At 33.8% G+C, this 23,499-nt stretch overlaps 1 protein-coding gene and 1 long non-coding RNA gene across 13 annotated transcripts in view; one reads left to right on the forward strand and one right to left on the reverse strand.

Moving 5' to 3' along the window:
* Window positions 1–3,699, reverse strand: part of LOC149475915 (uncharacterized) — a 106,138-nt gene extending 102,439 nt beyond the window's left edge. For 5 of the 12 annotated variants that reach the window (XM_089712839.1, XM_089712831.1, XM_089712834.1 and 2 more), the window contains exons 1-3: window positions 3,434–3,692; window positions 1,320–1,470; window positions 319–381 (exon numbers count right to left, since the gene is read on the reverse strand). In XM_089712839.1, coding sequence (XP_089568965.1) covers window positions 319–381; window positions 1,320–1,470; window positions 3,434–3,568 — 349 coding nt within the window. In that variant the 5' untranslated portion in view covers window positions 3,569–3,692. Of the gene's footprint in view, window positions 1–318; window positions 382–1,319; window positions 1,471–3,433 lie in introns of all 12 variants that reach the window. The other 7 variants (XM_089712832.1, XM_089712835.1, XM_089712833.1 and 4 more) reach the window with 4 other exon arrangements.
* Window positions 1–23,499, forward strand: part of LOC149475919 (uncharacterized) — a 76,425-nt gene that overhangs the window by 8,232 nt on the left and 44,694 nt on the right. The window lies entirely within an intron of this gene.

Genomic DNA, 23,499 nt, shown 5'->3' on the forward strand with positions numbered 1-23,499 from the left:
AAGTGCATGGTACTGCCGATCAAGTGCCTAGAAAAGCTCGACCATGAAAAACTAATGCTCGCGGGGATAGGCAAATGATTCTTTTGGCAAAGATGCATCCATTAACATTAACGTTTGATTAAAATTGAGCAATTTCTTATGAAACTAGATAAACGGGTGATCTATTACATATGAAATAATGCTTAATCTCTTAATATGTTAATACACAAATTTAAATAAATTTGATGACTACTTCATCGTGTTATGTGTTTCTAATTAAATGTCCACCACTGTATATTTAAAACACAATTAAACTTTAAGTGTAACGAAATAACTTACCCATGTCAAAATATACTTCTGGTTCATCTTTGACCTCCTCATCAAGCTCCTCTGGCACATTAACTAGAAAAAAACAAATATATTATGTTTCGTTAATTCCTGCACATCTTATAATTTAAAAATGAATCCCAAAATGTGTTGGTAAGCGCATAACTTGAGAACGGCTGAACCAATTTCGTTAATTCTTTTTTTATTATATTCCTTGAAGTACGAGGATGATTGTTATGTAGAGAAAACGTAAATATGTACCACGGGCGAAGCCGGGGCGGACTGCTAGTTGTTAATGAAAAGTTGTACCCTAAATTACGCGAATTCGACTAATCGCGTAAGTCCGGGGTATTACCACCACATGCAGATACAACAACCAGTAGGGAATCTTCATACAAAATATTAGAGACTAGCTTCCCGCCCACGGCTTCGGCCGTTTTGTCTAAAACCTAATATTATATACTAAAACCTTCCTCTTGAATCACTCTATCTATTACAAAAAAACGCATCAAAATCCGTTGCGTAGTTTTAAAGATTTAAGCATACATAGGGACATAGGGACAGAAAAAGCGACTTTGTTTTATACTATGTAGTGATGGCATACGCACACAAGGGAGCGTGTTTACGAGAATTGTAAGGGTATTAGAACAATTGACAGATATAAGAATCGCTTCCTTGTGTGTGCTAGTTGATCTATACAAATAAATAATAAAATAAATAATTATTTCAGGACAATTTTCACACACGGCACGATCTGATTCCATACTAAGCTTTTGCTTGTGTTATGGAAACCAGATGGCTGGTAAACATACATATATAATTTTAAATAAATACTTATATAGATAATTAACACCCAGACACAGAGCAAACATCTATTTTCATCACACAAATATTTGCCCGGGGTGGGAATCAAACCCACAACCTCAGGCTTGGAAGGCAGGGCCACTACCAACCAAACCAACCGGTCAGTCATATATTTTGGTATTACTGTATAGCCAAAATAAATGTAATACCTGTTATAGCCTTCTTAGAGTACAATTTGAGGAACTTTTCTTCGCAAAGCTGCACCTGTTTCTTAAACGCACTCGCGTCACGTAATTTTAAAATGCAGTCCGGACATATTGTATATGTAATAGCACATAACGCCCCAGGCACCGGCGTCACCTGTAATATTGATAAAAATCTTAATATATATAAATCTCGTGTCACAATGTTTGTCCTCAATGGACTCCTAAACCACTTATACCGATAACCGATTATAATAAAATTCGCACACCATGTGCAGTTCGATCCAACTTGAGAGATAGGATAGTTTAAACATGTAGCTACCACGGGCGAAGCCGGGGCGGACCGCTAGTTAAAGATATATAAAAAACTAGCTTTCCGCCCACGGATTCGCCCGCGTTTTCAAAGAAAAACCCGCATAGTTTCCGTTTCCGTGGGATTTCCGGAATAAAACCTATCCTATGTGTGTATCCAAGTTATCATATATGTGTGCTAAATTTCATTGTAATCGGTTCATTAGTATTTGCGTGAAAGAGTAACAAACATACATACATACCGATACATATACAAATACATCCATCCTCACAAACTTTCGCATTTATAATAATAGTAGGATACAAGTTTTATGCATATTTCAAGAAAATTCTCATGGATATTATACATTCATTTTTACATAATGATGACTAGCTGTCCCGACAAATTTTTACGACAAATACATTGTACCGGTAGCGTAGTGTGCGAGCCTACATATGAGATATGAAAAAAACATAATTATGTAGGCTCGCACACGGCACACTACGCTACCGGTACAATGTAGGTATGTGTGATATTCCGCGGCGACTAGTCTCCGAGACTTGCAGGATACTTGAATCGCCTGTGCGTATTGTAATGGGAGAATGGCCTTAGGGGTATGAAAAAAACTATTTAAACAACATGTTTGACAATTAGCGCAGATTGTAGACAGAAAAACCGCTAATTATCAATAGAAATGTTATCTGGTTAATGCTACAATGTTGTGGACTTGTAAATACAATACGTACTCGTAAAATTAAAAAAAAATTACTATTAGCTAGTTCAATAAAGAAACGAATCTTCAATGGCGGCCAAAGCTGACTTTGACAGATGGTAGGATCAGCAAAAAAGAAAATAAAAATAACGTAAATTGATAATTATTTTATTTATTATTTTGTTAATTATTTTAATTTGTTTGTTGACAAACTGTTTTGTTATGATATTTGTGTATTTATATGAACTATCAAATGACATATACAGAACGCAACAAAATCCCCATTAATACTCGTAGGCTCGTAATTAGCCCATAAACTGAACAACTTTCCCCAAAGAATATATTATTAAAGAAAATATTATTTACTATAGCAAATACATAATTGTCATTCTAAATTTATGATCGGGTTTCGCATAGGAGTCGACAGGTAGTCAAATTCAGGTAGTCAAATTTGAAAATTATAATTTTGAGCAATACATTTCTTTAAATATTTCTTTATTTCTTTGTTTGAGATTCATCATCATCATCAGCCCATATAAGTACCCACTGCTGGGACTATACAAGTGGGAATGGAAGGAAGAAAAGTTCATATTATTTCTTGTCCATATTTTTTTTTTGCAATTTCAAGGCAATTCTCAAAACTTTAAACTCCAATATCTCAGAAACTAAGTGACTCCTCACCCCCCCCCTTTGGAGGAGGGATTCCCACCACTCCCCCCTCCCCTCCCCCCCCACAAAAACCTTAAATTCGAGGGTTGTATTTGTACACTTCTTCCAAAAATTAATGAACAGGGAAAATTAAATACATTTTACTTTACCCTATTTTTTTTGCATACCGTACGGCCGTGTGTGAGCGAGAGGGAATGATAAGCGCCGCCATTGAAGATTCGTTTCTTTAAAGAACTGACTAATACCTCGATAACTATAGCCTGCGACCGTTAGTAAAAACAAAATTAATTACCAGCGCATTGTTCACTAGCATTGTAACGTATCAGATCACAGAGCCAGTAATATAGCACTTACAGATATTTGTTATACCTGAGATAGTAGAAAGATAAGTTATTCCACTAATTAACAATTAAATAATACAATATTTCTATTATACTTATTACTTACATCAATATCAAAACAATATCGCAGCATGTCTGAATAGATTTCTTGCTCGTTCGCCAAGTTATCAAAATTACCTTCCGCGTGACAACACCTGCACAAATCCTTTTCTAATTTCCAGATTTCACCCTCTGACACCATTTTATTCTAGATTTACATTAAAATTAAGATAAACAACGAGTATTTTTCATAAATACAAACATCGGGCAAGAACCATGATGTTTTTTGAGATAGGAAATTCCATAGACTAAATAACGCTTTTATTTTCCATAGACCACAGATTAATATACAGCACTCCCACCGTAGACAGAGAAACCAATAGACAAATTGATATCTTATGTCGCATTCACACAAGAAAAAGAGCAACTTATGCCGGTGTTGTGTAAAGAAATGAGAGAGAACGATAAAATTTTTTGTTTCACCCAGCGTGCCACTTTTTTCAAGAAAAGCAACCTACTTTGATAAACAAAGTTTGACAGCTAACTATCGTCTTCCCTAAAAATATAGTTTTTACATGTTATAAGTTAGAAGTAATTCATTGTGTTTGGTTTTGAATAATTTAAACTTACCGTTAATACCTTATAAAATAATACCATGGTGCGGTGTAGTGTTAGAGCGTTTTCACATTATCCGATCCGATATCGGATATCGGAAGCCGATAGCCGATATCCGATATCGGATACAATTTGCCCTTTCACATTGTCCGATAAAATCGTTCCGATATCATCATGAGTGCTGCCAGAAATTTTTAGAGAAAACTAAACTAAATTGCCAGTTGATAAAAAAAAGGTATAATTAAAAAAAATCAAATGTTATAAATCATAGTTGTACATGTACATTAAAAATAACTACGATAAAGAAAAACAACTTCAAAAAAGAAAAGTAAAATGTAAAAAAAGATTTGATATCACAAATTACTGCATATTATTTAGATGTGCTATTTACTAAATAGTTTTGATATCGGTCATTTGTATAAGATAATATACTTATGTTAACACATTATAAATTAAATAAATTTATATATCAATACCTACTAAAACCTAGTATTAGTTAATAGTTTTAGTAATACCATGGACGAATATAATTTATATTTGACTAGGGTAATACATAAATTAGTAAATACCTTTGAAAATCTATTAAATGTATTTTTAGCAAGACGTACCTAGTCATTTAGTCATTTTTTCACTACATAATTTATAAAAGTTCATGTAGTACCTATGAGAAATTTATTAAGTGATATAATCTTTGTTCACATTTTCTTTTCTTTTTCTTATTACATTGTACAATAATATTGTCACTCGTTCAAATATATTTGTAATATGATTGTTGTAATTTCCTGTAAGTAAAGATACATAAATTATTTTACTGTCATAAACAATTATTTTAGAACTAGCTGCTCCGCGCGGTTTCACCCCCGTGGCTCCACTCCTGTTGGTCGTAGCGTGATGATATATAGCCTATAACCTTCCTCGATAAATAAGCTATCTAACACCGAAAGAATTTTTCAAATCGGACCAGTAGTTCCCGAGATTAGCGCGTTCAAACAAACAAACAAACAAACTCTTCAGCTTTTAATATTAGTATAGATTAAGAGTTTTCAAACTTTGTATTCTTTGTTGTAAATTCAAAATAAAAATAAAATCGGTGTGAAATCTCCTCCTTTTTTTGAAGTCGGTTAAAAACAAAGCACTCAATGACAACAATACAATAAACAGCACAACCACAGAGCACAACCAACATCCGAGTAGGAGGAGGAGCGAGGCAGAATGAGATAAAATAAAGATGATAGACACTAATGTTTTCGAAGATAGATATTTGAATTTAAGAACGCAATATATTTTTGTTTACTTCAGTTCAGCCAATTGTGTAGAAAAATAATATCTAATATGTTATATGTGAACTTCCTGTACTGGCTGGTTTGGTGATATAGGTATATATATATATGTTTCGAATAATAAAACATGTCAGTTCTGTTCTGCACCAAAGACTACTATGTATATACGGACATAGACAGGCAAGTCAGCCATTTTTTTTAAACTTTAATACACTGCCATCTCGTTTCCAGCTGCCGAAACTTTTGAAATCTATATAGCTATACGCACTAGGTACGTACCTATCTATTCTATACATTTCTGTTTGGTAGGTACTTGGTATACATGGTGGAAAATCTCGATTCTGACGCCAAATTAAAACTTAATGGCTTTTTTGCACAAAATTAAATATAAATACGTATGCAACAAAAAAACAGAAAAAAATTGGCGCCACAACCGAGAAGTTCCACCAAAGAAATGAGAAGTAATAAAGAAACCAGTATTTTTAAATAATTTATTGCAAATAAACAACAAAATTATACATTTAATGTTATATCATTTTGCCTTTTCCTCTTTCTTCCTTTATTTTTCAAGTAGTGCCTGTTTGCTTTAACTTTCATAGGGTCATTATTATCCCAAAAGGTAACTTTGCCAGTGAGAATATTGTTGATTTCTTTGCACCAAGCATGAATGAAGAACATTGTACTTTTATTTATAATGTACTCACACAATGCCTCCTTGTGTCTTGTGCAAGTTAAAAAGGTGTTAGTAGAAATGTTCACACTGACTATCAGCTTTATATAATTTAGTAAATTTTTTTTATTTGAATTTTCTTTGAGAATTTCAATACAAATATGTTCTACTTGGGCAAAAAAATCAAACAATGTTCTTGTAGGATAGCACAACCAGTTTTTACCCTCATATTCTTTCATTTTTATAAATTTGTGGAAAGTTTGTAATTCCTTTTCTTCCATATTATTTGTGCAAGTGTCGCAGTTTTTATATATATTTTTTTTTGCAAGTCGTGCTATCCATCCACTACAATATCCTATTGCTGCGCTTCTCTCAACATGTTCGGGAGTTTTGCTCATTATTAATTTATCTGTATCTATGTACTCTATACATAAATGATCATTATTAATTTCATCTTCACATTCAGCTATCATTTTGTCTACGGGTTTCATTAAAAAATGTTTTAATGATTGTAAACATACACTGTCGTCTTTTTCACAGTTTGAACCAACTGAATGTGAAGATGAAATATTATTAATTAATAATGTTTTGTAAGCTGCTTCAAATGCAGACGAAGTAGGCATAATATTACTGCAACCGTGAGCTCGAATTGCCCCAAAAAAATTCTCCAAAGCATCCTGATTAAAGTTGCGCAGCAATAGTGAGTTTGTACCTTTGGAGCTTAAATATTTAGCTACTGCTTTAAACCCCTCTATAGTTTTGACCCAGCTAGATAATGAAGGCACTACTCCTTGATTATATCCATTTATAAATTGCATTGATTTAAGAATTGGCAAACTTTCGTTCCACAATTTGTGGTGAGGTGAGGTTGGAGTTACGGCAGACCTATAGATTTTTCCTTCCCTCACTTGGCTGTAACTTCCATTGACACTATCAAAAAGGTCGTCGAAAAACATCAATAAATCTGCTGTGTCCAAGCAATCTTTGTCAGTTGCCCCCGATTCTGTAATGACACAAAAATATTTATATAATAATAATTTTGACCTACTTTACGTAAGCATTGGAGGTCGCTGTTTTGGAATGGAATCAATAATCATCTTAAAAAGCTTATAAGAAAGGTTCTGAGAGAACTAAAATCCGATTTTTATGTGATGAACTCAACTGATAGATGTATTTTGTAGGTAAACTCTTTATATTCACAGACATAATTATACAATATCAGTTTAGACATATATAAAAGTCAAACATAATTATCTCTAAGAGATTTATTTTTTATTTAACTTTATTAGGAAGATCAACAGGTGTACAAGTACCTACTATTAATAATGATATAGATAGTAAGTATGCATGTTTATTAGGGGTAACAAATTTTTCTATGGAATAAAGAAATCAGTTTATTACAAACCAGTTCAGTAGGTTAAATGATTACACTCTTTTCGTACGAAACCCACAGGAAGAATTGTGATGGACCGTTATAAGTTTTACTGTGTGTCCGATTCAAAATAGATCCACCCTATGACTTCCAATATTTGTCGTAACAGCTGTGTTCTACTTAACACCCATAGCTAGACCCTAAAAGGTATGATCACCTTCGGGACCGTGCCCAGCAGTGGATTATTGGCTAATGATAATGATTCTAAGCCACAACCACAATCAGAAGATAGCATTAGATTAATGTTTAATATGTATTAAAATGATAAATACCTGCCATGAATCCAATGGCTACTCCAACAGACTTGCTGAATACTTGGGTGCAGTGTTTTACCCTCATCTTCGGGATTTTGTCCGGCAACACGTGTTGGGCTGTTAATTTTGGCACCAGCCTGACGCCTTTATACCCAGGGGCTCTATTGTACAAGGCCACAATGTGGTCCCATTTTGCGATGCATTCCTTGCCCTTCATTTTGAATTTTAAATTTTTAGAGATTAAATTATTTCTGACCCCTTTTAACAGATGTGGTGGATCAAAAATATGATATATTTTTATATCGCCCACTTCGAAAAATTCTTCTTTGAATTCTTGTCCATTTCGTATGTATTTTTGCTTTGTTTCATTTTTTAATTTGTTGATCGCTGCAATGTTGGAGGCACCTTGATCGCAAACAGTTGCGCAAATTTTTAGGCCCGTTTCGTGAACTTTTTCGACCACTGTTTTTATTTGTTTTTTTAAATCAACCGCCTTTGTGCTTCCACTGCAATAATAAAAAGCCAGGGGTTGCTTATATTTTTTTACGACTCCTCTGATCATAAACACCAAAACATGATCACAATACTCAGTTGTGCATGTTTCACCATCATCTACAAACCCAGTCATCTTGCAATTTTTTTTGTCATATGACACACCTGGTCCGATTGCCATCTCGTCAAATAATAAGGCACAATATTTATGCGATTCGGGCATCTTATTAACTTTCTTTTTTAAATGTTCAAAAATAATGTCATTAACTCCAGTTGTCAAAGAAATTTTGGACAGCAAATTTTGTAGGGTTCTCCTGCTAGGTAGCACACACAATTTGCTCAGTAATCGATATGATTTTGGTGAAGGTTTGTACAAAGACAATGCTAATATTTTTTCATCTAATGTGAATCTTCTTCCACGTTTTTTCTTCCCACTTTGTGTGACTTGCATTTGGCAAAATATCTTTGCAGTCGATGACATTTTCTTTGAAATGATGCCAAAAGCTGCTGTTTTTGTAATTTTTTTGGCCAGGATATATTTATTTTTGAAAGCAGCCTTTGTCTTCTCAGACTTTTTCAATTGCTTGAGAAGCTTTTTATATTCTTGGTGTTGCGCCAAAGATACACCCATATCTGTAAAGTACATTATAATACTTTTATTTTATTTTTTATTTATTTATAAAGAGAATAAACATTTTTCATATTTGAACGTTTAACTTATACAATAAATGCTTTAATTGTTTTTTAAATATGACTTATAGCCAAAAATATGACATAAACAGTCTAACAACTATTTTCTGTTACATCATTTTCGGACAGTTAGCGTCAAAATTGAATGATTCCCTTCCAATCACCCTATGTAATTCTTTATTATTTAAGTCATACCTTTTAAGCGTATTTTCTTTTGCAGCTTACTGCATTTGGAATTAATTACTTTAAATTGTTTTGGTTCTCCTTGTGTCTCCTCGTTAATCTGTCCTGGTCCTGAAAAATAAATTTTAATTTATTATTTTATGCCACCAACAACATGTAGGGTTCATCAAAATAATAGGGAGTCCCATGAAGTATAAAGAAAGTCCCAAATTGTTTAAACGTTTTATCGCGGCGTCATGCAGGGGGGGCTGGCAAAGTGTTGTCATAAAGCTTTGATAACTATGTTGAGTAGAGAAAGGTACTAACCTGATATTAGATTATCTGCCTGAATCTTTTGAGAATCTGATGTAGCAGGTTGGATATGTTCCGTAGGTTTGTCTTCTTGTAGACCTGAAAATATATATTATATATCTTATTTCAAGTTAATATCTAAGTAGCATATTGCCGGGCTATTAAAATTGCTAATATTATAACTAGCAGAACCCTGTGGAGCCTTTTTATTCAAAGTTTTAGGGTATTATAAATTTATTACTATATTTTATTTTATTTATTTGGGATAACAAACAGTGAAGTATTTATTGATAGTTACATTGTGTAAAAAAAAATACATTAGGTTAATGCTTAATTAACTACATTATCCAAAGATTACTAAAATTAAAATGTTTAAGTCATAGGAATTTGTCAGTGTTTATGTTGTTACTAAAGTTGTATTCGACAATGTCTCAAGGACTGAACTTCGAAATCTGTTTGTAGTTAGCGGAAATATATTGGTATTCATAAATTTACTATTGTTGGATTCTAGCATTTTGCGCAAATTCCAACAAGTTTCAACAAACTTGTCAGCGCCGATCAGCGCTTATCCGCCGATAAGCGCTGATCGCGCTGAGCTTTCAAGCTTTCTTTCTGAATACGCCCTATGATTAGTATATTCAGCAGAGAAAGATACTAACCTGACATTAGACTATCTGCCTGAAACTTTTGAGAACCTGATGTGGCAGGTTGGATATGCTCCATTGGTTTGTCTTCAACAAGGTGTTCTCCTAGACCTGAAAATATAAATTTATTTTAGGTTTAGGCAATATTGACATAATATCTATATAATATTAAGTTGCTTAGTGATATTTATTGTATATTTTTAAATTATTACCTGGTATGTGCAGAACAGGAATTGCCAATTTGCATAGTCTGTTCTTTGGATATAAATGGACATTTTCAAAATGTTTACGACAAACACGTCTATTGTTATAGACAGAAATAGGGTCAGATGATTTTATTTCTCCACCGATGTTGGAAATCCAAGCTTTGAACTTGTCTGCATTTGTTTCCGGATGCGGAAATCGATGTAGAGGCATACCTGAAAATGAAATAATGAAATTGTTTCAAATAAATAAATGCAAATTATTATTACATGCAGTATCTATTAGTAAAATGACATATTTAAATACCCCAAAAATAACCCACTGACCTGACCAAAGAAAAGTGAGGCAACGGAATGGCTATTTATATGCCCAACTGAAAGCATGGGTCATCAGGTTCTCTTGTCCTAGCCAGCTCGAAGCAACATCACAAATAAACATATTGTTTGTCCGTACGGAATTCAAACCCACAACCTCTAGTTTAAGAGTCCTAGGCTCTAACCGCTACACCACTTAGGTAGTCTAACCTGGTATTTTAAAAACTCAATGTGGTCTGTATTTATCTAGCTATAATAGGTAGATACTTACCATCTTCTACAGTCACTGGACATCCAGGTACACAGCAAGATTTCTGTGACATGATTGCAGTTCACTGTTCACAATTATGGGTCCAAACTGGCCTATGCTCACAGGAATTTCACAGTTGTAGTTTACTGTTCACAATTATGGGTCCAAACTGGCCTATGCTCACAGTAACTTCACAAGTTCTTGTTCTTCTGAAACGACGACGGAGGACGGTTGTCAACTCAACGCGGACGTACGAAGCAGTGTTTTACGCGGCACAGCAACACGGAGGAACGAATGTTCAACTCAACGCGGAGAGACACATGCTATGGCAACTTAGAATAAATTAAAAAATCCATTTTAAAATCTGAACAGCGCCATCTGTACCTCAGTTTTTTGTACTAAAAATTGAGTTTTGCTACACTAAAATATTTAGCCATTATTTGGGGAGTTTACTACGAGGTCACTAGTAAATAAAAAAAATTTACGACAAATGAGAAACAATCTATCACTAAATGCAATTTAACAGACATGAAATAAAACTTTTTGGAGAATTTTTTCATTTCCTAATTGTTTTTTACAGGTGTCAATTATTAGAAAGGGGAAAATGTTATTTTGTATAATCGCAACACTACTAGATAAATTGCAAATGGCGAATGTGTCTTGTTTGCACAACATCGTGTTTTGCTCTTGCGCATTTTCTTTTTTGCAATAAGTTCTGGTGGTTTTCCGTGTGTCTCTCCAAAGACTACTATGTATATACGGACATAGACAGGCAAGTCAGCCATTTTTTTTAAACTTTAATACACTGCCATCTCGTTTCCAGCTGCCGAAACTTTTGAAATCTATATAGCTATACGCACTAGGTACGTACCTATCTATTCTATACATTTCTGTTTGGTAGGTACTTGGTATACATGGTGGAAAATCTCGATTCTGACGCCAAATTAAAACTTAATGGCTTTTTTGCACAAAATTAAATATAAATACGTATGCAACAAAAAAACAGAAAAAAATTGGCGCCACAACCGAGAAGTTCCACCAAAGAAATGAGAAGTAATAAAGAAACCAGTATTTTTAAATAATTTATTGCAAATAAACAACAAAATTATACATTTAATGTTATATCATTTTGCCTTTTCCTCTTTCTTCCTTTATTTTTCAAGTAGTGCCTGTTTGCTTTAACTTTCATAGGGTCATTATTATCCCAAAAGGTAACTTTGCCAGTGAGAATATTGTTGATTTCTTTGCACCAAGCATGAATGAAGAACATTGTACTTTTATTTATAATGTACTCACACAATGCCTCCTTGTGTCTTGTGCAAGTTAAAAAGGTGTTAGTAGAAATGTTCACACTGACTATCAGCTTTATATAATTTAGTAAATTTTTTTTATTTGAATTTTCTTTGAGAATTTCAATACAAATATGTTCTACTTGGGCAAAAAAATCAAACAATGTTCTTGTAGGATAGCACAACCAGTTTTTACCCTCATATTCTTTCATTTTTATAAATTTGTGGAAAGTTTGTAATTCCTTTTCTTCCATATTATTTGTGCAAGTGTCGCAGTTTTTATATATATTTTTTTTTGCAAGTCGTGCTATCCATCCACTACAATATCCTATTGCTGCGCTTCTCTCAACATGTTCGGGAGTTTTGCTCATTATTAATTTATCTGTATCTATGTACTCTATACATAAATGATCATTATTAATTTCATCTTCACATTCAGCTATCATTTTGTCTACGGGTTTCATTAAAAAATGTTTTAATGATTGTAAACATACACTGTCGTCTTTTTCACAGTTTGAACCAACTGAATGTGAAGATGAAATATTATTAATTAATAATGTTTTGTAAGCTGCTTCAAATGCAGACGAAGTAGGCATAATATTACTGCAACCGTGAGCTCGAATTGCCCCAAAAAAATTCTCCAAAGCATCCTGATTAAAGTTGCGCAGCAATAGTGAGTTTGTACCTTTGGAGCTTAAATATTTAGCTACTGCTTTAAACCCCTCTATAGTTTTGACCCAGCTAGATAATGAAGGCACTACTCCTTGATTATATCCATTTATAAATTGCATTGATTTAAGAATTGGCAAACTTTCGTTCCACAATTTGTGGTGAGGTGAGGTTGGAGTTACGGCAGACCTATAGATTTTTCCTTCCCTCACTTGGCTGTAACTTCCATTGACACTATCAAAAAGGTCGTCGAAAAACATCAATAAATCTGCTGTGTCCAAGCAATCTTTGTCAGTTGCCCCCGATTCTGTAATGACACAAAAATATTTATATAATAATAATTTTGACCTACTTTACGTAAGCATTGGAGGTCGCTGTTTTGGAATGGAATCAATAATCATCTTAAAAAGCTTATAAGAAAGGTTCTGAGAGAACTAAAATCCGATTTTTATGTGATGAACTCAACTGATAGATGTATTTTGTAGGTAAACTCTTTATATTCACAGACATAATTATACAATATCAGTTTAGACATATATAAAAGTCAAACATAATTATCTCTAAGAGATTTATTTTTTATTTAACTTTATTAGGAAGATCAACAGGTGTACAAGTACCTACTATTAATAATGATATAGATAGTAAGTATGCATGTTTATTAGGGGTAACAAATTTTTCTATGGAATAAAGAAATCAGTTTATTACAAACCAGTTCAGTAGGTTAAATGATTACACTCTTTTCGTACGAAACCCACAGGAAGAATTGTGATGGACCGTTATAAGTTTTACTGTGTGTCCGATTCAAAATAGATCCACCCTATGACTTCCAATATTTGTCGTAACAGCTGTGTTCTACTTAACACCCATAGCTAGACCCTAAAAGGTATGATCACCTTCGGGACCGTGCCCAGCAGTGGATTATTGGCTAATGATAATGATTCTAAGCCACAACCACAATCAGAAGATAGCATTAGATTAATGTTTAATATGTATTAAAATGATAAATACCTGCCATGAATCCAATGGCTACTCCAACAGACTTGCTGAATACTTGGGTGCAGTGTTTTACCCTCATCTTCGGGATTTTGTCCGGCAACACGTGTTGGGCTGTTAATTTTGGCACCAGCCTGACGCCTTTATACCCAGGGGCTCTATTGTACAAGGCCACAATGTGGTCCCATTTTGCGATGCATTCCTTGCCCTTCATTTTGAATTTTAAATTTTTAGAGATTAAATTATTTCTGACCCCTTTTAACAGATGTGGTGGATCAAAAATATGATATATTTTTATATCGCCCACTTCGAAAAATTCTTCTTTGAATTCTTGTCCATTTCGTATGTATTTTTGCTTTGTTTCATTTTTTAATTTGTTGATCGCTGCAATGTTGGAGGCACCTTGATCGCAAACAGTTGCGCAAATTTTTAGGCCCGTTTCGTGAACTTTTTCGACCACTGTTTTTATTTGTTTTTTTAAATCAACCGCCTTTGTGCTTCCACTGCAATAATAAAAAGCCAGGGGTTGCTTATATTTTTTTACGACTCCTCTGATCATAAACACCAAAACATGATCACAATACTCAGTTGTGCATGTTTCACCATCATCTACAAACCCAGTCATCTTGCAATTTTTTTTGTCATATGACACACCTGGTCCGATTGCCATCTCGTCAAATAATAAGGCACAATATTTATGCGATTCGGGCATCTTATTAACTTTCTTTTTTAAATGTTCAAAAATAATGTCATTAACTCCAGTTGTCAAAGAAATTTTGGACAGCAAATTTTGTAGGGTTCTCCTGCTAGGTAGCACACACAATTTGCTCAGTAATCGATATGATTTTGGTGAAGGTTTGTACAAAGACAATGCTAATATTTTTTCATCTAATGTGAATCTTCTTCCACGTTTTTTCTTCCCACTTTGTGTGACTTGCATTTGGCAAAATATCTTTGCAGTCGATGACATTTTCTTTGAAATGATGCCAAAAGCTGCTGTTTTTGTAATTTTTTTGGCCAGGATATATTTATTTTTGAAAGCAGCCTTTGTCTTCTCAGACTTTTTCAATTGCTTGAGAAGCTTTTTATATTCTTGGTGTTGCGCCAAAGATACACCCATATCTGTAAAGTACATTATAATACTTTTATTTTATTTTTTATTTATTTATAAAGAGAATAAACATTTTTCATATTTGAACGTTTAACTTATACAATAAATGCTTTAATTGTTTTTTAAATATGACTTATAGCCAAAAATATGACATAAACAGTCTAACAACTATTTTCTGTTACATCATTTTCGGACAGTTAGCGTCAAAATTGAATGATTCCCTTCCAATCACCCTATGTAATTCTTTATTATTTAAGTCATACCTTTTAAGCGTATTTTCTTTTGCAGCTTACTGCATTTGGAATTAATTACTTTAAATTGTTTTGGTTCTCCTTGTGTCTCCTCGTTAATCTGTCCTGGTCCTGAAAAATAAATTTTAATTTATTATTTTATGCCACCAACAACATGTAGGGTTCATCAAAATAATAGGGAGTCCCATGAAGTATAAAGAAAGTCCCAAATTGTTTAAACGTTTTATCGCGGCGTCATGCAGGGGGGGCTGGCAAAGTGTTGTCATAAAGCTTTGATAACTATGTTGAGTAGAGAAAGGTACTAACCTGATATTAGATTATCTGCCTGAATCTTTTGAGAATCTGATGTAGCAGGTTGGATATGTTCCGTAGGTTTGTCTTCTTGTAGACCTGAAAATATATATTATATATCTTATTTCAAGTTAATATCTAAGTAGCATATTGCCGGGCTATTAAAATTGCTAATATTATAACTAGCAGAACCCTGTGGAGCCTTTTTATTCAAAGTTTTAGGGTATTATAAATTTATTACTATATTTTATTTTATTTATTTGGGATAACAAACAGTGAAGTATTTATTGATAGTTACATTGTGTAAAAAAAAATACATTAGGTTAATGCTTAATTAACTACATTATCCAAAGATTACTAAAATTAAAATGTTTAAGTCATAGGAATTTGTCAGTGTTTATGTTGTTACTAAAGTTGTATTCGACAATGTCTCAAGGACTGAACTTCGAAATCTGTTTGTAGTTAGCGGAAATATATTGGTATTCATAAATTTACTATTGTTGGATTCTAGCATTTTGCGCAAATTCCAACAAGTTTCAACAAACTTGTCAGCGCCGATCAGCGCTTATCCGCCGATAAGCGCTGATCGCGCTGAGCTTTCAAGCTTTCTTTCTGAATACGCCCTATGATTAGTATATTCAGCAGAGAAAGATACTAACCTGACATTAGACTATCTGCCTGAAACTTTTGAGAACCTGATGTGGCAGGTTGGATATGCTCCATTGGTTTGTCTTCAACAAGGTGTTCTCCTAGACCTGAAAATATAAATTTATTTTAGGTTTAGGCAATATTGACATAATATCTATATAATATTAAGTTGCTTAGTGATATTTATTGTATATTTTTAAATTATTACCTGGTATGTGCAGAACAGGAATTGCCAATTTGCATAGTCTGTTCTTTGGATATAAATGGACATTTTCAAAATGTTTACGACAAACACGTCTATTGTTATAGACAGAAATAGGGTCAGATGATTTTATTTCTCCACCGATGTTGGAAATCCAAGCTTTGAACTTGTCTGCATTTGTTTCCGGATGCGGAAATCGATGTAGAGGCATACCTGAAAATGAAATAATGAAATTGTTTCAAATAAATAAATGCAAATTATTATTACATGCAGTATCTATTAGTAAAATGACATATTTAAATACCCCAAAAATAACCCACTGACCTGACCAAAGAAAAGTGAGGCAACGGAATGGCTATTTATATGCCCAACTGAAAGCATGGGTCATCAGGTTCTCTTGTCCTAGCCAGCTCGAAGCAACATCACAAATAAACATATTGTTTGTCCGTACGGAATTCAAACCCACAACCTCTAGTTTAAGAGTCCTAGGCTCTAACCGCTACACCACTTAGGTAGTCTAACCTGGTATTTTAAAAACTCAATGTGGTCTGTATTTATCTAGCTATAATAGGTAGATACTTACCATCTTCTACAGTCACTGGACATCCAGGTACACAGCAAGATTTCTGTGACATGATTGCAGTTCACTGTTCACAATTATGGGTCCAAACTGGCCTATGCTCACAGGAATTTCACAGTTGTAGTTTACTGTTCACAATTATGGGTCCAAACTGGCCTATGCTCACAGTAACTTCACAAGTTCTTGTTCTTCTGAAACGACGACGGAGGACGGTTGTCAACTCAACGCGGACGTACGAAGCAGTGTTTTACGCGGCACAGCAACACGGAGGAACGAATGTTCAACTCAACGCGGAGAGACACACGGAAAACCACCAGAACTTATTGCAAAAAAGAAAATGCGCAAGAGCAAAACACGATGTTGTGCAAACAAGACACATTCGCCATTTGCAATTTATCTAGTAGTGTTGCGATTATACAAAATAACATTTTCCCCTTTCTAATAATTGACACCTGTAAAAAACAATTAGGAAATGAAAAAATTCTCCAAAAAGTTTTATTTCATGTCTGTTAAATTGCATTTAGTGATAGATTGTTTCTCATTTGTCGTAAATTTTTTTTATTTACTAGTGACCTCGTAGTAAACTCCCCAAATAATGGCTAAATATTTTAGTGTAGCAAAACTCAATTTTTAGTACAAAAAACTGAGGTACAGATGGCGCTGTTCAGATTTTAAAATGGATTTTTTAATTTATTCTAAGTTGCCATAGCATGTTCTGCACTTCATTCTGTTGTTTTATTATAGGTTATGGGCCCAGAGAATCAGTAAAAAAGCAGTTTTTTTTTAACAAGAATTTCGTTTTGGTACGAGTGTTAAAAAGCTTTTTTTCAACACGTTTTTTCATTGTGTTGTTGGATATTCGTGAAATAAAATTTTTATTTGGAATTACGATGGCGGCCAACTACTTGATAAATGTACCTAAATTACGTGGACGGGAAAATTACAGCGAGTGGTGCTTCGCGGCAGAGAATTTCCTAATCCTTGAAGGCATGAAACATTGTGTAAAGCCAGAAGGAGCGAGCGTAGGAGCTGCAGATGACAAAAAAACCCGGGCAAAGCTGATTATGACAATCGATTCGTCTTTGTTTGTACATGTAAAAAGTGTAAGAACATCAAAAGAACTCTGGGAAAAATTACAACAGTTATTCGATGACAACGGTTTTTCAAGAAGGATAAATCTGTTACGGAATCTAATTTCGATAAGACTGGAAAACTGCAGTTCAATGACGTCCTATGTGACTCAAATAATTGACACGGCTCAAAAATTAAGTGGCACAGGTTTTGAAATAAATGACCAGTGGACAGGCTCATTGTTATTAGCAGGATTACCAGAGCGGTTTTCACCGATGATCATGGCAATAGAGCATTCAGGCATTAACATAACGGCTGATTCTATAAAGTCGAAATTGTTAGACATGGAGTCAACCATAGAGGAACATGATGAAGTTGGCGGAGCATTCGCAGCTCGTTCGAAGTACATGAAAAATAAAATGGCGTCAAGAAAAAATGTCAATGTTGGTAACATTGTCGATCCGTCAAAATCAAACGTCAAGGTGAAGACAGTGACATGTTACCGATGTAAACAAAAAGGACACTATCGAAATCAATGTACAAATAACGAAAACGCGTCGAACTCCAAAGAAAAACCCCGAATGCAGTCTAATGCTTTTAGTGCTGTGTTCCAAAGCGGGAATTTCAATAAAAATGCATGGTATATTGACTCTGGAGCCAGTGTACACCTTACGGCAAATGAAAGTTGGGTTATGAATGCGTCTTATGATCAGAAACAGGAAATTATCGTTGCAAACAGTGAAAAGTTGTCAGTTTTATGTTCTGGCGATGTGAAGATTACAATTACAACTGGGGGTTCAGCATATTTATGTTATTGTACACTTATCAATATAACATTGTTAGATATAGTGGGGGTGTAGAAAAATAATATCTAATATGTTATATGTGAACTTCTTACTGTACTGGCTGGTTTGGTGATATAGGTATATATATATATGTTTCAAATAATAAAACATGTCAGTTCTGTTCTGCACTTCATTCTGTTGTTTTATTATAAATTGTCGTATATTTTAATACGGCAAATAAAAATACCTGCCGTATAAATCGTATTTTAAATACTTAAATGTGTGTTTTCTTAATAAAAAAAGGTTTCTTTTAATAGAAAGGGTTTTAGGTTAAAAGCACAGAATTTTTTTAAAGATTGAGCGCCAAGACTGAAAATACACAAACTAGTGCTTTTTTGCTGTTGGTATACTGCCTTTTCGAAAATTGAGTTGGCAACACTGAACATTATCGTCCGATAGCCACTGGGATTATCGGTGTCGGCTCCGATATCCGATATCGGACCGGACAATGTGAAAGACAGGCACATATTTCATACATTTTACTTCCCTCCGATATCGGATATCGGCTATCGGCTTCCGATATCCGATATCGGATCGGATAATGTGAAAACGCTCTAAAAGGATGTAAAAGTGATAGTGGAACGAAAATGCCTGGATTGTCTTTTCACTCGTAAGTATACAACTCTTTATCAGTTAATAGGCCTTCATGATATTTTAGCGTGTTAATATATTGTGTATCACGTGCTGTTGACTTGAATACATTGTTTAAAAACCACAAAAATAACAATTATAAATTTTAACCTAAAAAATTTTGTGTTGCCAACTTTTCTACAAATTGTTACCCACTATTATGGGAAATCTTAATATATATAAATCTCGTGTCACAATGTTTGTCCTCAATGGACTCCTAAACCACTTAACCGATTATAATAAAATTCCCACACCATGTGCAGTTCGATCCAACTTGAGAGATAGGATAGTTAAAAACATGTAGGTACTAGGTACCACGGGCGAAGCCGGGGCGGACCGCTAGTAATAATATATATTCTGCTATATTATTACTAGCGGCGATGCGGCTACCGCAGACCGCACAGTGCGCATAGAAATGAATATAAAGTACATAATTGTGCTTGCGGTCAGCCGGACGGCTACCCGCAATGCGGCTACCCGCATAGTGCGTATACGCTCTTAGTGTTACGGTACAATATTGCCTTCCTCGATCAATGGGCTATCTAACACTGAAAGAATTTTTCAAATCGGAATCAAAGTAGTTCCTGCGAATATCCCTTCCCTACTCACCTTCACCCCGTCCCGCACTACGCCTCCTCATTGAATTATACAGTATATATACCTACTATTTTCTGTAATATGACACTTTTAAAAATTCGTTATATCTTTTGAATGGAATATCGCGGACTTTCTTGTAGATATTGATCCATTCTATAATAACGTAGAACATTTTTTTGTTCTATCTTCAATAGATTCCGCAGCGCACGCGATGACAGAATTTTTATTAAGGATACATTATTGCATTTTTGGTAAGGATCTCTATTTTTTTTGAAAATGCAATATAGCCTATGTTGCTCAGTGAAGATGCAGCTTTCTAATGGTGAAAGAATTTTTGAAATCGGTCCAGTAGTTTATGCGTGAAAACCATACATACATACATAATTACAAACCTTTCCTCTTTATAATATTAAGTATAGACATGTAAGTATGTACCTACATAATATCATTATGTGGATATCTCATTATTATCCACTTATGTGAATAATGATAGTGAGAGATTTGTATCTTACAAATTGTGGGGTAAATTTTCCCTCATACGGTAACCCTAAATATTGTGACGTAATCTTTTCTATCCCTTTCTGCGACACGCATTGCCGGTGTCTATTGGATTCTCCGTCTACGACTCCCACCGTACTCCCACAGAGCACTCCATTATGTAGAGACACACCACAACCCCATACCCTGTGCCCATGCCACACACTATTGGGTAGTTTTCCAATTACAGAGCATAATGCGACTCAGTGGCGCACAATGCCGAATTATGCTGATGCTTAATTGGAACGTGAATTACTTTTCAAATCCAAGTATATAATAAAATGCAAGTATATTCCTGTTAACAAATTTGTTTGTAGATTCGAATTCTAAAATGAAATTGTATTCACATTTTAAATGTGAAATATAAAAAAAAGTCAATGTTTGTACATTCATCCATACTTATATCATTATTAATTTTTTTAACACAATTTGAATTAACTTTGATTATTTCGAAAATACTACAATGAAACGAAAGCTTTAATTTTTTTTCAACAATTAATAATATTACTAACGATAATATATAAACAAAACATTTCGATCAATGGCATCGATTGCACGCATCAATTCACGCGCATTTACTTTTAAAGTTATAAACAGACGTTCGAATTTGGTACGGACCGCACCGTGACCTTGGTGCGCTCCGGACCATATTCGATCGTGTGTACAGTGGTCCGCCGGACATAATTATTATTATTGACGGTACGGTTGGTTCGATGGTTTTTTCATCCGAACTTGGTGCGGACCGTACCAAATTCGCGCGTGTGGACGGGCGATCGCACCGGACAGCGCTTTAGTCTAGGGACGGCGATTCTTTATAAAAAAAGATCGATTTTTAAATCGATTCAAATCGTAACTTGATAAATCGATTCATAAAAAAATCGAGGTCTAAAAAATCGATTTCTAAAAATCTAATATTATTAATCTTTATTATTAATCTTATTTTTTTCAAATTTGTATTTACAATGTAAATATAAATAAATTTTATGAAAAACAAGAATAGTACCATAATAAACAATCTCTGGAATCTCTTATCAGTAAAATCAGGAATTTTTAATTCAGGGAATTCGATAGTTACAATTATTTTTATTGCCATGACAAAATATCAGATCACATCTATATTCTCTAAGAAGATATTAATTTTCTAAATGTATTTGTTACATTAAGGGCCGATTTTTCAATGCTTGGATAAAACTTATCCGTCCAATAAAGCATTAGGGAGTATTCAGAGAGAAAGCTTGAAACTTATAAGCGCTTATCGGCGCTTGTCATGTTCATATATTTTCCTGCGCGGGTTGACAGCACTGACAGGAAAATATATGAACATGACAAGCGCCGATAAGCGCTTATAAGTTTCAAGCTTTCTTTCTGAATACGCCCTTACACGATAATATTAAAATGTCACGTAAACTGTCAAATACGGACAATTAGAATACGTTTTTAAAATGGTAGTTTTATACGTTATTCGACGAATAAGTTTTAACCAAGGATTGAAAAATCAGCCCTAAAAATTTAAAAGAGTAGATAGCATAGCATAGGGCGTATTCAGAAAGAAAGCTTGAAACTTATAAGCGCTTATAAGCGCTTATCGGCTCTTATAAGCGCTGGTAACCCGCGCAGGAAAATATATGAACATGCGCTTATAAGCGCTGATCGGCGCCGACAAGTTCCAACAAGTTTCAACAAACTTTATACTTAACTTTAGGGCTACCTTTTATTGCGAAATATGTACCACGGGCGAAGCTGGGGCGGACCTCTAGTATTTATATAATTCCTTAGTCACAGTATGTAAGTATATTACAACAAACAACCAATCAAGGCATATAATATATAAACAAATGCATAAATCATAACAAGACAAAACAATGACGCAATATCAATAAAAAAAGTCAAAGATTACCAACGTAATTTTTTTTTACTAAAGAGAAGGTACGAAAACTAAGCACACCACCATTTCCCGAGTTTTTAAGTAATTAAACCTTAAACTGGCAATGCCGTAATATTGTGAGTATAGGTAAACCAGAATCTGATGGCAATTAGGGAAATCAAAATTTAGAGTGTGCAACCCTTGGGAAAATGGACTGAACGATCTTGATACTGCGTATTTTTTATTTTGTCCTCAATATCATTAGTCACATTACACAAGTGGATAATACTGTATTTAATAATGAGATATCCACGTATTATTATCTAGGTACTTATTACATGTATAATATACATATTACTTTTCTAAAATACATAAATGTATTTACACATACCTATATTTGAATATAAGTATATAATTATGGCATGTGAAAATATGGATGTAATGATAATGCAGATCAAAACTTATTTACTAGGTATATTTCGATTGTTTATAATTTTTTATAAAATAAAACAATAATAAAATAAAATCATGTTTATTTTCGTAAGTATTAACACATTATAAAATTGACTTGTACACCTTGGACTTGACAAATAGCCGAATCTGTTATAAGTTTTCATAAAATTATATTTTAATCAACAAACAATATTATAGTTACCTATTTATAACATTTTTAAATTAAAGTATCAAAACCGGGTAAGTCCAACTTAGCAATAAAATCTTTCACGCGCTTTAAAATTGAAAATTGTGATGTGTTTGACCCTTCTTCATCGAATATTTTTCTATACACATTGTAAACAACACCTCTTGCTTGTGATCGCAGCGGTTTTATGGACATTTTGAAGATTTTGAAGACAAAATCCTAAAAATTAATCATCAACACAAATAATTTGACAACCAATTTGATAGTTGTCAAATAAAGTTGCCACATGAAAATCTCGTATTTTTGAAATATAAATATGCCATCAGATTCTGGTAGACCTATACATTCAGCTAATCCTAAATATTTTTTTTTTACCGTATAAGAAAAAAATCGAAAGTCGATTTTCAAGGGTAAAACTCACTGAATCGATTTGGTACGACATATCGATTAAAAAAATCTATTTATTTGGTTCGAGAAATTGATTCTTTGATTAATCGATTTGACATCGCCATCCCTACTTTATAAATTATTCACAGTTCTACCTTCTACCGCCGAACAAAATGGACGTCGGTCCATCGCAAGGAATATACTACTCT

Source organism: Colias philodice, chromosome 29 (genome assembly GCF_061535455.1).
Source record: "Colias philodice isolate Cphi_HAF_F1 chromosome 29, ilColPhil1 Martin Lab GWU primary, whole genome shotgun sequence".
Lineage (NCBI taxonomy): Eukaryota > Metazoa > Arthropoda > Insecta > Lepidoptera > Pieridae > Colias > Colias philodice.